The sequence below is a fragment of the Cimex lectularius genome, unplaced genomic scaffold (genome assembly GCF_000648675.2).
Source record: "Cimex lectularius strain Harlan isolate CLEC.00 unplaced genomic scaffold, Clec_2.1 scaffold167, whole genome shotgun sequence".
Lineage (NCBI taxonomy): Eukaryota > Metazoa > Arthropoda > Insecta > Hemiptera > Cimicidae > Cimex > Cimex lectularius.
Genome location: NW_019392811.1, coordinates 79,114 through 94,241, shown reverse-complemented (window position 1 = coordinate 94,241; position 15,128 = coordinate 79,114). Strand labels below are relative to the sequence as shown.

Sequence of the window (15,128 nt, the reverse complement as noted above, 5' to 3'; positions counted from 1 at the left end):
TTGACTTTTCATGTGCGACGGTCTGCGCTGATGAGGATAAGATTACGTGAATTTCGTCAACAAAAGAACAAAGCCGGGAATAACGATCAAACTTTTTAAGCATGAAACAATCTTCTCAGTTTACTTTGCAAACCGAAAAAGAAACTTAGTTATCTCGATTCGCATAATTAAAAAAATTCAACAACACTTTTCTAATTAAATTTGTAATTCATATTAATGCCTTGGACGTTATTTAATAGAAGTTATAGTTCTTTTAAGTCTAGCTTGACAATTAAACCGGTCCGATTGTTCTTTGTGCAATGTCTTATAGGGATAAAGAGCCTTATGAGAAGTGGATCTTATTATATAAAATTTGTTTATAGATCGCCCTATTGCCCTCCTTGGTTATGAACTCTAAGAGCATTTTGCTTGGGTTTTACATGTTCTCTTTGTACACAGACCTTTGTTCCCGCCGTCCTTTGTGCGGGTCGCTTTGAGGATATGACTTTCATTTTTACTCTTCCGATCTTTTTTTTTAATTTATAACTTCCTGCTATATCTCTTTCTTTTTGCCCTTTGCTACACCTACTTCTTGGGCCACACAGAAATGGTCCTTAGAACAAAAAGACCCTTTGAGAAAACAAAAAAATAATATTGGTAAAATTTTCGAATTAAAAACCTGTTTAAAAAAAGATACACTTTTGCTGTTGTAATTTAAAAAAATGCCTAAAAAATGAATGAAAACCGCTTTATTGATAAAACTCAGCCGGAGTTTAATCTTTTAAATAGACGTTCAGTCTTAAAAGTAAAGAGAAAATTAAGAGAAAATAAAATGCTTTTTGCAATAATTATTTATTGCATTATTAATATGCAATTAGTTAATAATTATTATTAACTTACAATAAATTGCCGGCCGGCATCGAGAATTACCCATCTCCCGTGTTGGCAGTCTGGAAGCAGACCTCAATCTTAACTTTCCTCGAGGTTGGGCTCCGGGTGCTGTCAACAGCTAGGTCAATTTAAACGCCTACAATTCCTAGCACAATTACACTTTCAGTCATTCTTAAATGCATTTTCTCTTAGTTACATACCATTCACTCAATTGAGGGAAGGTGAAGTACTCGATATTCCTCCATCACCTTCTACACATATTAAGCAGGGTGTTACAAACTTTGCCAGTAGATTCTACATTCAAAATGTAACCAAAAAATCCTAATTCACTATGGTCTGAATTTCAACAGTTTCGGAGTTATTACAGGTTTTCTGATTTTTTAAGATTTCATTACCTTGTTTCAAATAATCAATGGTAACAACAAAACTAAAAGGTTTTGAACAAATCCGTTGATACCATTGAAAACTACAATTAATTAAGGTTTTTAGTTGATATAAAAAAGTCAATGGCACGAGCGGGATTCGAACACACGATCTTCGGCTAGATTCGCCGCTGCTCTACCACTTGAGCTATCGTGACTTCGATCCACTCGGACACTAACCTCCCATCTCAACCCAACCTTTTGAATTTTCCCTCCTTTTTGCCATTTTTCAAATGTCGCGTAATCGGATTGGATTCTCGACGACAAATGAAATGGCCACGGAGAGCTTTAGTGAAGTATACTTCATTTTAAATCATTAAATTCACTAATTTCGTGGTCCCCTTGACCAATTAAAATATTACAATTAATTAAGGTTTTTAGTTGAGATAAAAAAGTCTTATCGTTTATCGTCGAGAATTCGTAAGATAATTTTAATTGATTTTATTAAACTTTTTTTAAAATTTCAATTCGAATTGCTCTCCACCTTTTGCAATGTATTTTCGACGCGCTGCCCTCGCGTTAAACCCACAAAACCCATACATAAGATGAATATCATCGTATTCTTCATCAGAAAAAGTAGCTATAGTGTTAACACGATATTAAATAGAAAACTAAAAACGTTTTGAATCATAAAACTCTTTTATTCCGGAGAATAATAATACAATATTCTTTAATCAATGTTGCAGTCCTGTTGGTAAATAAGTAAACACTTGCAATATTTCGGTTTCGAACCCAAATTTTAAAACAAAGTTTAATAAAATCATTCAAAATTATCTTGTTTTTTTTTTTTTTTTTAAATTTCCACCTTATAAATCCGTCAACCACGGTATTTTCCTTTCCTTCATCTATTTCTTCATCTTTGAAAAAGTAATTAAAAAAGCAATTGCACAACTAAAAAGGATATTAAATGGAGTACGTTTTCTGAAATGCGCTGGTCTCTAGGGTTGGAAATAGTAGTTGAGAATCACTATAGTAAATTTTTCATCTTTGAAAAATAAAATCAACGTTCTGGCTACTAAAACGCCTCTTTCACGAATTCTTACAACTTTAGTATTGATCACATCTTATTGGAAATTGAACGTAGTTTTCAACGGTATCAACGGATTTGTCCAAAACCTTTTTTTTTTGGAGTTACCATTGTTTATATGAAGAAAGGTCGTGAAATTTAAAAAAATCAGAAAAAGTGGAATAACTTCGAAACTGTTGAGATTCGGACCATAGTTAATAAGGACTATTTGGTTCTATTTCGAATATAGAATATACTGGCAAAGTTTGTAACACGAGTAGTCGAACACCCTGTATAACTAACCTATTTAAGAGTCCATGGGTACACGATATTCCGCTATTTTCCCTCTCACACTACACATTCACACCAATAAATACATTAACTCTCAAAATTTTAAGCTATATGTATGAATTTTTATTGTTATATTTATTACAACATACTTTTGCTTTATATAACCAATTTGAATTTTCTTTCAAACCATCGTAATTAAATAATTTTTATTAAAACTCATGAATTGATTTTGTTTATTTTTTTATATAACAATAAGTTAATAAGTAATATTAAGCAATAAGTAATACATATCGTTTGAAATAAACGTCAAAATACTAGTGACTGGAGTTTTTAACTTTAAGTATATTTACCATAACAACTTTAAAATTTACTAGAAATGTAATACTCATTAAAACTTACTATTATGAGAAAGAAATGTAAATTTGGTTGTAGTTTAAAATATTTCATTAAAAAGTTTAAATGGATAATATGAAAAGTTATAATTAGATTTTGTTCGTATTTTTCACGTTGAATGTTTTCTATTTTTTATATAAATTATAGCCTTGAATTTTCCTCGCGTTAAATCAAAATCCATTTAATTAACGTTCTAATAAATTAATTTTCAATCCAATTACAACGATTATTTCGAATAAGTCCGGTAATATTAACTTTTTCAATTAAATATTTAAAATAAAAATTGGGATCTATTAGTGGCAAAGTTAATATCAAAGGTTCGTCGTTATGCAAACGCAAACAGTAACGATTAATTAGCATGAAATTTCTCCGTCTATTCAGTTGTTTTATTTATAATGTATACGTAAAGGACGGCGTTTATGTTTAGAATGGTATTCCGACCTAGTACGGTAGAGTGATTTAAATGAGATAATTTATATGGAAAGTTCTCAGTTTTCACAAACTTCGAACATTCCTTTTGAGCCATTAAACCGATTGAAAATTACCATCCAATTAGTTATGCCCAGAACAAGGCTATAAATTAACAGGGCATAAAAGAAAATAGCGCGTGTAACAATCGGCGCAGTTGAAATTAAAGTTGTCAATCGTCGAAAGAACTTTTTCGCTAGATACAAGGGAATAATACATTGGACAATATTAGTGACTACGCCAATGAAACTAACGTGCTAAACTACTAACGGCAGCTCGTTCTTTAAAGCTACTTTTCACCCTTTGAAAAAGCCACAGGTAATAAGTCTTCAAAGTAGGTGGAACACTGCCACAGTTGAAGAATGGGAAGGTTCTTTGTTAGGACTGAATTGTTCAGCGATAAAACAGGGAGTTTAAAACATTAGTTTTGATCTAAATTGTTAAAAACTATCTAAAAAAACATTAGAACAACGAGAAAAAAACTAAAAAAATAACATTTTAAACTAGTTAAATTCACTAATTTCGTGGTCCTTTTGACCAATTAATACATTACAATTGATTAAGGTTTTTAGTTGAGATGAAAAAAAGTTAATGGCACGAGCGGGATTCGAACCCACGATCTTCGGCTAGATACGCCGCTGCTCTTCCACTTGAGCTATCTTGACCTTGACCTCGATCCACTCGGACATCAACTTCCTATCTCAACCCCACCTTATGAGTGTTCCCTCCTTTTTGCCATTTTTCAAATGTCGTGTAATCGGATTGGATTCTCGACGACAAATGAAATGGCCACGGGGAGCTTTTTGTGAAGTGCTTCTCATGAGATGAAAAATGGCAAAAAGGAGGGAAAACCCATAAGGTGGGGTTGAGATAGGAAGTTGATGTCCGAGTGGATCGAGGTCACGATAGCTCAAGTGGTAGAGCAGTGGCGTATCTAGCCGAAGATCGTGGGTTCGAATCCCGCTCGTTCCCTTAACTTTTTTTCATCTCAACTAAAAACCTTAATTAATTGTAATTTTAAACTAGTTTTATACACAATTTGTCACGTCTATTACCCATTACAGGATAAAGGTTCGTTATAAGATATTTATAGCTAAGTAATATTTACAAATTTATAATTTGCTGAGTCAATTACCTGTCACTTACAGTCAGTATTTTATCTGAACTTTTAATTAACGTTTTATATTTGTTAATAAGAAATTAACTGGACATATAATCATTATATTATTAGTAATTAATAATATTAGTAAGAGCACTGAGAGTTTATTTATAGTATACTATATCAGGTCGTGTATTTATTGAGATTATGTAACAACCTCAAGTTGTATAGATTAAATTAGTTTTCCTCCGTGCCGGATTACGTACAAAATAGTGTGCTTAGTGTAAAGTCTATATTTATTAACTGATTAACCGCTAAACTTAACTCTGCAAACGTACGTACACGGCAAGCCGAGATATTTAATTGTGGGCCTATGCGGTACTCAGTATAAAGCTTTCAGTTCTCTCACTCCACATTTACACTAAAAAATATATTCAAGTAGAGATAAAAAACACTCAAAACAAGATATTTGTCAAGTGCTATAGTCAGAGGACCCAAATACTAGTTGTCATGCACAGGCACAATATTCTCGTATCGGGCGGCATTCTTACTCGCTCTCTATACGGAGCCAAGGAATTACACCCTTCAATTAAGTCACATCGAGCAACCTTTCTCTACACACCGGACATATACGCGAGATTTGGTCCAAAACTAAGTGTCCATGTGTATGGTATTTGTTTAGTCTATATAGTATGCATTGATACTATAATCCCTCTTCTTTAATTCAGATCCAAGGTCAGAGGACCGGATCACGGTGGTCAGGCCAGGTCGTTGGGACATCCCGGTCTTTTCTTTGTATTTATTTGTAAGATGTATCTTAAATATAATAAAATATAGTAGTTTAACAGAGAATATTATGCGTGCGCATAAAATTGTATATAATCAATGTATTGTTTCTCTCTCTCTCTCTCTCTCTCTCTCTCTCTCTCTCTCTATCTATCTATCTATCTACTTACCTATCATTTTTATTCTTTGTTCTTAAGCAAGACAAAATCTAAATATTATCGGCTTTTTGACTAATTACAGTAAGTTGTATAAACGCCTTGATCGTTTCGCTTTGTATACATTTTCATTTTATTAATTATATTATTTAGTCAGTTTCAATCTATTGTTTAAATGGAGAGGACACGATAAACAAAAAGTTCATTTTGTTTTTGTTTCAGAAATGAAAAAGTAAGTATAAAGAAAAAATATGGGCCATTTGATTATTTAATTGAAAAGGTCGATAATTTTAAAATTGTACAGACTAATTAGATTAAAGACCTTGCATTGCTATAATAAGTTTAATCTATTAAGAAACATAAATATAAATATGCAAAAACTGTTGTAAGTGTTTAAATTGGTATTTTATAATTGGCAAAAAATACATATTTAAAATATTCAAGATGCTAGTTTTCTTTGAGTTATTGGGTTGTCCGGAAAATAATGCAGGATTTTAAGTTTTCATTAAAAAAAATCTATATAAAATATTCTGTTTACGTTTACAGGATTACTCATTTGTATNTGGGAAATTATTTTGATTAAAGAACATTGCTTTAAAGTAACTAGTTTCTTTTTTTTTGTTTAATACCAAAATCCTGCATTATTTTCCGGACAACCCAATATTAATCACATTATCTCATAATACATTAGGTATTGTAACACACAGTCGTAATGTGCACATAAAAACGTTTATAAAATTAGGAATTAGCATTGGTATGAACTTGCAATAACACGGCAGCGTTCACAATTCATTCATTAAGCAGACAATTTCACGGCGCGACCATTATGCTAAACCATCATGACTCGGAGTTCTTGCAAGACTAATGAACTGAGCGCCGTGATGGTTTTGAAGTCCTATCAGCAAAAAAAAAACAAAAAAAACAACTAATAAATAAATAAAAAAAATAAAAAATAAAAATAAATTAATAAAAATATATTGCAAGCGTGCAAAGAAAAGAGAGGAAATAAGAAGAAATATTGACAGAAACAATTGTAGTTAAGGGGTACAATTTTTAAGTTTATCTTCCTCTAAATTATTTTTCTCAGCAAAAATTATATAAATTATAGCAAAGTACGAAAATAATTGAATATATTTTTTCAGAGCACAAAGAACACTTAGATGTCCAAACGGTATTTAATTGATTACTTCTAAGAAATAGACACGAGTTTTTGCCATTTATACTTGTCCATTTTCACTGTGTAAATTACTCGGTTGCCAGAAGTCATTAAGCGACAGAAATTTAATCTAGCATCCCTATTTCTCTTTTTACATAAACGGCAAAGGAGAAAATTAAAGTATTAACTATATAAATAATTAATCCTCAGCACTTGTGAGGTAGGAAAACAAAAACTTGTATGTTGTGTTTCATAATTTTAGGGGGCAGAATACCTGTTCGTGTTTTGCTTTGCAAAGATAACGAAACTTTCTGAACATTAGAGATGGGGGTTGGAATGTGGGCACCGAGTAACAATGATAGATTGGCAGCAATAACTGTGAAACCCAAATGTTGTAATTCACCCCGAGATGAGCTTGCATTTGGCGGGATTGGAATGGAATCGCTTTTATGTGAAAACGAATCGGCTAATCTCATTACATCAACTCGACCGATTCAATGCAACTGTGAAGGAAAAGTGGTTTGTGTTAGTGCAATTGGAGTAGTTTTCATTCAGGCTAAAAGTGTTCAATGCGGCGGAAAAAATATTTGCATTTTTATTTGAGACGTTTTGACCTTTCACCAAATAAGCACAAGTAAGCACTGCTTCACGCTAACAATAAAAACTGACGTTAAAACAGGAAAGGATTTTTGTCTTCGGTGAACAAATGAAGCTTTTATCAAACTAAAATAAATTCGTTTTGGAGATTTCGGGCAGGGTTATGCAAGGTGATGAGACTAGTTTGATCGTTACATAATATCAAAGAGCATACTACCTGACAAAATATCACACAGGCTCAGCTCGAAAATGTCGGGAAGCTGAAACGAGTATGACCAAAACAACCGAAAATAGGAAAGAAAAAACCAAATTGATAGATAACTACCACAGAAATATTTCCGGTTGCAAATATGTTAAATAGCTTTTTTAAATTAGAACAAATAATTTCATTAATAAACTGTTTTTCAGGTGACGAGTTGCGTTTTTTGGGTTGTAGCTTGAATTTCAAACATTTTGATGATATTATAAAGAATAAAAAGTATTCGTTATTGCCTGTCTTCGATGACACACTCAATCTCGTCATCTCTTTTTTTCATGCGGTACATTGAGTTAGGCAATAATCTTTAGAAATGATATTGCATAGTGAATAAAGTTGATATGAATAATGAGTGACAGGTTTCCATTCTGCAAATATAAATTGACTCAATCCCGTTATTTTTATCTACCGTGTTACATTTTTCTGTTGTAATTTATTTATATTGTGTTTTCGTAATACTGCCATTGTTTTGACTATGTAACTTTAATATTTTCAAAGCGCATTAATTGTGGCTTTTCTATTTATCAAAGAAATTTCAAGTCATTTTCATTTAAAAGCAATATAAAGAAAACAAAATTGCATTTACATATTTATCATATTATTTATGTGTGTCTGTTTTTGCTGGAAAACCCTTTATCAAATTAGTTACGGGTTTAATCCCATTTTCTAAAGATTTGGATTCTGGAGAATAATGACTATTCCTGGTGGTCGTGATGAAGGTTCTCCTGACACCTGCCATGTGCCATTTGCTCTAAACCATCTTGTTCTTGTTTGTTAAATTAGATCTACAAGGTAGTTGGTTTAACTTGTCATGTTTTCCTTTTTGCACCTGTTTATATGAAACATGTAATTATTTAAATAAATAAGTAAAATCCAACTCGCGATGCCCCGTTAGCAATGTATTAAGGAATGTTTGCATTTACATTCACGAAATTACATTTGAAATTCACAAGGGTGAACGGCTTATATTTACATTTCACAAATTGGTGAATCTGGTTTTGAACTGACAGAAAGTTTTCGAAAACGCAATTTATCTAATGAACTGTTACAATCATAGCTGTTAATAACAAAGTTTACTGTTTTTAGCTAAATTTTTTCAGATAAAAGTTATTTCCAGATTAATTTTATTTTCTGTTTACTTTTTTCTCGTCAGCAGCGCGGTTTGCTATAAAAAATATTTGAAATCATGACAATAAATTTTTTATTGTTGGAAGAGAGTTAAAAATTGGTCTTGCAATATTTTAAAATATGGCAAGCACTTTTTCTATTCCAGAATTACTTGTTAAACATGGAAAAGGGCTCGTTCGAATATATTATGAATAGAATTCAATTGCAAATTTCTTAACTCAGACCTGCCTTTGAGCGTCTGATGAGCCGAGTCTCTTTCTTGAGAGTTCTAATAATGTAAATAAGAAGAAAGTTGCAGAGAAACTTCCTCTCAGTTTTCTCAAGTTAAAATTACTAGTATTGTCATCGCCTTGATCTTACAAATTCAATTCAAATTGCGTGAGGGAGTCGTGAATAATATTTTATACATTTATGTAAGTTTACTTTCTATCACTTTGCCTTCTCTTCCAGTTAGGCTTGTGTACCGAAATATTTTTCGCTTGTTTAACATCGGGCAACGATATTAACGAGTTCAAACTTCTCGCCTTGTCGACAATTATTTTAATCATTTTGCATTTTTGAAGTTATTACATCGATGTTGCGTTAATTCGACATGGGTAGCCCAATTACTTGTTTCAACATACTGCTGGGCGACACCTGTTTCACATTGTCGGCTTGCATGCATTCAGGTCTGATTAATATTCCAAAGCATGAGACGGCCTGGATGTAACTTGAATTACGAGTAGTAACTTCCATGATGTACGGGGCTTCACCCCTCACTCCATATCGCTGATTAGTGGGGTGAGGTTCGACTGTAGATCTTCCATCTTTGATGGAAAGCCATTCTGTTCGTCTGAAAGATTCCGATTCCTAATCGCAACGATTTGGCCGGCCATTATTCTCATTATGTTCAACTCTACTCCATCACAAGTTTAGAACCATATTTTTTCCAGACTGTTATTACGAGAGTGGAATATTTGTTAGGATAGCGTATAATCTATTTTTTCATACACAAAATGATATATAAGTCTTGTATCAGATGGATGAAACTTTACTCATGATTTTTCTTCATTTTCTTATGTAACAGTATCCAAAAGTAAATTAGGAATAAAGTACAATACTAACTGTATTATTGAATATTATTTTATTGCACGTTGTCATTTTAAAAACCCGTCAATTCTCGCGATGACTTTTTTCAGGTGATAAATATCCAAGAATTTAGCAGATTAAGAGATCTCATCTGTAAATTGGAATTATGTCGAGATGGATCTCACAAAGAACATGCCTACTAGATATAATCAATTTTGATCTTCCTGTGATCAAATATTTATGTAATAACATTAATACATGTATATAAGGTAAATTATTAATCAGAAATAGTAGATCAATTTCGAAAAAAATTACCCTGTATGTATCCAAACTGGCAGTTGAGCAGGTAAGAATTGCTTCTCTTCCCAAAGCAACAGTAACGTTGGCAATGGACGAAATGAAGTAGGGTTCTTTATCTGAAAAAACAAAACAAAAACATTCTTTATTAATATTTATTATTCATTTGTATTGAAACAATTTTATAACAAATATGTATATNTAAATATATATATTTCAACAGTGTATTGTTGACAGAGTAGAAAGGAGAAATGTACCAGTACACATTTTTATTGGTTGATATGTACATTAGAATTAATATTTTTCATTATAACGTGTTTCGTGTGGAATAACCCGAAACAAGTTTTATTAAGAAAGAATTTAAACAAAATATTTGAATGAAACGTTATAAAGGCTGCTCAACCTTGACTGAAAAGCAAACAGAGTTATTAATAAAATTTAGGTTTACTTTAATTTCCCTTTCAAAGTTGATTTATCAGCAAAATTTCTTAATGGTGAGATTGCTTTTTTATCCAGGCAAGTGAGGGTATTGTACAATTTAGGAAGTACGCCGGCATTTGTAATCATACAAAGGACATGTGACCGACTTCCTCATTAAATTGGGCTGAGTCTATTTATTCAACAAACAATTTTCGTACGGTATATCTCAGAGAAGTTCTAAGAATGCTGACAATGTAAGCAGCTTACCTGGCTCCCACAGAAATAAATTATTCATAAGAATGCGAAACAGAATAGCAAAACAAAAAGAAGAACGTTTTGCATCAACCGAGAAACTTCTCATAAGGTCCGGGAGAAAAGGATAGCGAGATATTTGAAATTCCTTCCAATCGTAATTGATTTCTTCATGTCTGCATAATTCTACTTGGACAATTCCAAAGAATTTAAATTTTGACAAGATAAAGAACAACAATTTTCAGTATAAATTTTCAACGCTTTATTTTATTACAGTTGATTATTTTGAAAGTGTGATCAGTTTTAATAGTGAATCAATATGTATTATTTTCCTCATTCATAAATTCATAGAGCCTACTTATTTCCATAGGGAAAAAATAGAAGTACTAGAACAAGATAACCTTACGGCTTTATTATTTACCGATAAAATTGTGAACGCAAAAAGGAATTGTGTTATGCTTCAGAAAGTCAATACACAATTTTTATTGTTTTTAATTATATCACCAAAACATCTTAAATTTATGACTTTTTACAAGCAAAAGCGCATGCATTTCAGAGATTTTTTGATGCGCTGGGCTGTGTTCTGCCTCTTTTCAATATTTGCATCTGTTTTTTTGGTAAATGCCAATTTTTCTCATGTGCTCATTTAGTCCACTGTGTCCCATCAATGATCTTATTTCAGATTTTTTACTGCTTTCTTTGATGCATTCTATAGTTTCCTTAGCAATATCACAAAAAAGTTGTTGGATTATTTGCGTCCAGCAAGGGTTTCTATTGGTTCATCACTTTCACAATATCATTTTTCATAATATGCTCGTTATAAAGGAATTACAAAATTTGTGGGTTCAATTAACGGCGACGTAGGATCTTTTCTTGCTAGGTCAGCGTATCCTGGGACACAAGTAGTGATTGATGAGCTGATGGTATTTGAGATTAATGCTCCGATGGTTAGCTGGCTATCGTATATGTTATATATGTCTTTTTTTATCCTTTCCAGCTGAATGGAGTACATTTTTCTATTGCGTGGATTTCGAGTTGAAAGATATCGCAACCAAAGCTAACCCTCACCATGGCTCTGTGGCGTGCATAGCTGCGGGGCAAATTTTTGTGCTGACTGGCAGGACGAACGCTATAACAGACGGGATTGAAGAAGCGGATACGACCCTGCTGGGGTATATGCTTACTATATTGCACAAGGATCTAGGTATCAGCTGAATACATAACCATGGGTTTCGTCTGGCTTGCTGCGAATGAGAAATTTGAAAAACTGGGGGTTGCAGGACATCTTCATTGTTTGCTGTGATGCCCTGAATGGTTTCCTTGATATCATTGGAGCTGTTTATCCTCAGACCCTAGGACAACTTTGTATTGTACATTAGGTGCATAACTCGCTGCGCCATGTAGGGTGGAAAGAGACAAAGCAATTTGCAGTAGCCTGCGTAGCATTTACGATGCTACTTTGGAACCCCACCCTCTAAATCAAGGTATTGTACATATGGCTGGTTTTGTAGGCACATAGTCCTGCTCATGGACCTTACTGTAAATCTTCCTCGACTGAAGGTTTTCATTTTTTGGAGATTTTTATTGAATCCAATTATATTGTTCATGTCGTCTCTTAGAGCTCTGATTATCGGATATTCTCTCAATAGGATTAGGATAAAAACTTTTATTACGTAAAAACACTTACTCGATAAAATTAGTCGTATTGTTGTCCGTGTTCGTGTTCTAGTCATTTCACATTTCGCTTTCTTTTTAGTCAAACTACGCATTTTTACATTTACTCCTTTAATTCTAGAGTTGTTTAAAGGCAGAATAATGTCCTGAGTTTGTAGAGGATTCGACCTCAAAGTAAGACTTGTAAAAAAAAATAGTTTAATCCTTTCTTCTCGGTAATGCAATATTCTTAAACACGAGGCACATACCATTGAAAGAGCTCCTATGTCGCATTAAATCAAACACGAGCTTTTAACCGCCTGAGGCACTCGGGCCAGATTTACAGCAATAATTAAATAATACAAGTTACCTCAGTTCGCCTTTGCGTACAAAGAGCGGCAAGAAATCAAATGAAGGCCTTAATTAAAATATATGAATTTACAAACCATGATATATCAAATATTTTTGGCTTTAAATTTGACAAAGGTTCGGCTAGAGCCAAATGTAGGGTAGCAATAAACGGAATAATTTAATTTTCGAAGAAAGCAATCAAATTTGACTAATTATTGTTAATTTGTTCGTGAAGAACCCAACACTTTAACATGTCTACTGCGTCCGACGATGGAATATATCCTCACAGTAAAATATAAACCTTTTTAATACTTGTTGAACTGAACAACATTAATTATCTTTCTTAGTCCGATAATGTTCCTTGAAATAGTTGAAAACAGTTCTATACATAAACCTCTTACCATTAAAAAACAAAACAATGAGTATTAACAAACCTTTGTCGATAGATTGGTAGTAGAAAGACAAAAAATTAGCCTTAAAAGAAGCAAAAATTAAACTAGGCCACCCCACACCAAATGAAATAGGTTTTCGTTCTTGGTCACATTGGTTGAAAAAAAAACGAGGAGGATTCAAAGTAGCTTATAGAGGTGCCTGCACAATTAAAAACGTACTTTTGAAAGTCTTCCAATTTCTGAGAAGAACCGTTCTTTTGAATTATTGAATGATATACTCACACCAACATAAACATTTCTACTTTCATGGTGTCTTCTATATTTTATCTTGTTGAATGACAGTTTTTCAAAAGTTTTGTTTTTTGTGTTTATATCTTGAATCTTATGCTGGGTTAAATTGCTAGTAAAGCTTTTATTGTTCGCATTGCTGTTTTTAGTATTGCTTAGAAAAGCAGACACACTGGCCAGACGTCGAATTGCAAGACCATATATAAGCCCAAAACCTATTATTTGGATAACATAAACACACAGAATCCTTCATCACAGAATGGATCCAAAAATGACAAAAGGAAACGTCTAGACGCAGCATATTCTAAAAAATCCTCAGCAAGACTCAACAACACACTGCTGAAGTTAGGGAGGGCTAAACTCAGACAAGTGAAAGGCCTATTTACCGGTCTAGTCTGAGAAAACATTTTTACTACATAGGAATATTCAATGGTGATCTCATTTGTAACTTATGGAATGGTATGGAAGAAACTGCCACCCAATCATCTTCGAATACGAAGCAACCGTTCAAGAAGACATAAACTGGGATATGGTATATTAAATCGACAATGGTCATTTTCTGGATCCGTATCAATGTGGATTATTTTCCTGATTCGTAACTTCATAGAGCCTAGTTATTTTCATAGGGAAAATAGACGTAAGAGCAAGATTACCTTATGGCTTTACTATACACCGATAAAGTGGTGAACGCAAAAAGGAATTTTGTATTATGCTTCAGAAAGTCAATATACAATTTTAATTGGTTTATGCGATTGGCTATGTTCTGATGAACCACGCATAGCTGAAACGTTTGTCTGCGGAAAAATACTGGCAATAGCTTCTGGAAAGACCTTTAATCCGTCAACACAAGCGATTAAAATATCTTGCACATAGAGGTTATGTAGGGATGGTTAGGAGTTAATTTAAAGTGGTAAATGCCAATTTTTAATGGTAAATGTCATCAATGATTGTTTCGGATTTTCTTACTGCTTTTTGATGCATTTTATAATTTTCTTAGCAATATCACAAGAAAGGCTGCTGGATTATTTGCATCTGGCGAGGGTTTCCATTGGTTCATCACATTCACAATGACATTTTTCCTAAAATTCCTTTTCCTATATACAGAAAAGCTAAATAAACTACCCAAAATCCTCGTTATACAAAAATAACAAACTTTTTGGGTTCCATTAACGAAATTGTAACATGGCGTTTGATGAGGGCTGACTTTGTCGAACTTACTTGAGAACTTATTTGCCGAAACTTTCCATTTAAAATCAAGTCAGCGAGATCCAGAAAAATGATAGTGTTGATCAATAAATTCCACTGATTTTATATTATTATTAACTTTTAAAATGCTCATAATAAAAATAAGTGTTTTTATTATGTCAGTAAATAAAATAAACAGCAACAACCCAGTATAATTTTTCTCCAAAAAAGGGTAAATATTTGAGACTAGACTAAAAAATAGTACACAAGGAAAAAAGGACACCCTGTAGATGAGCCGAGATATGTGATCATCGTCGATCAGTCTCGCATTCTTCCATTCCAGACCAACCATCATCACCAACGTTCAGGACAGTTGATATGTAACATTAGCCAATATTAAATTGATACCAATCTATTGGTACCACCAAATTATAAATGCAAGGAATAATTTTTATTTAACAATGTCCTCTTCTTATTTAGAAAAACACTGTGGAAAAGCGACACATTAAAGCTCCCCGGGGTACCCTTTGTAATACTCAGTAACAATGATTTCTTTTGAAACGTGAAAATAAATCGTTCATTACGATTTAATATT

At 32.8% G+C, this 15,128-nt stretch overlaps 1 protein-coding gene across 1 annotated transcript in view; it reads right to left on the bottom strand.

The window, feature by feature from the left end:
- LOC106672412 (lachesin-like) overlaps window positions 1–15,128 on the bottom strand; it is a 102,846-nt gene that overhangs the window by 61,334 nt on the left and 26,384 nt on the right. Inside the window, exon 2 of the mRNA XM_014403817.2 lies at window positions 10,011–10,111. Coding sequence (XP_014259303.2) covers window positions 10,011–10,111 — 101 coding nt within the window. The remainder of the gene's footprint in view (window positions 1–10,010; window positions 10,112–15,128) is intronic.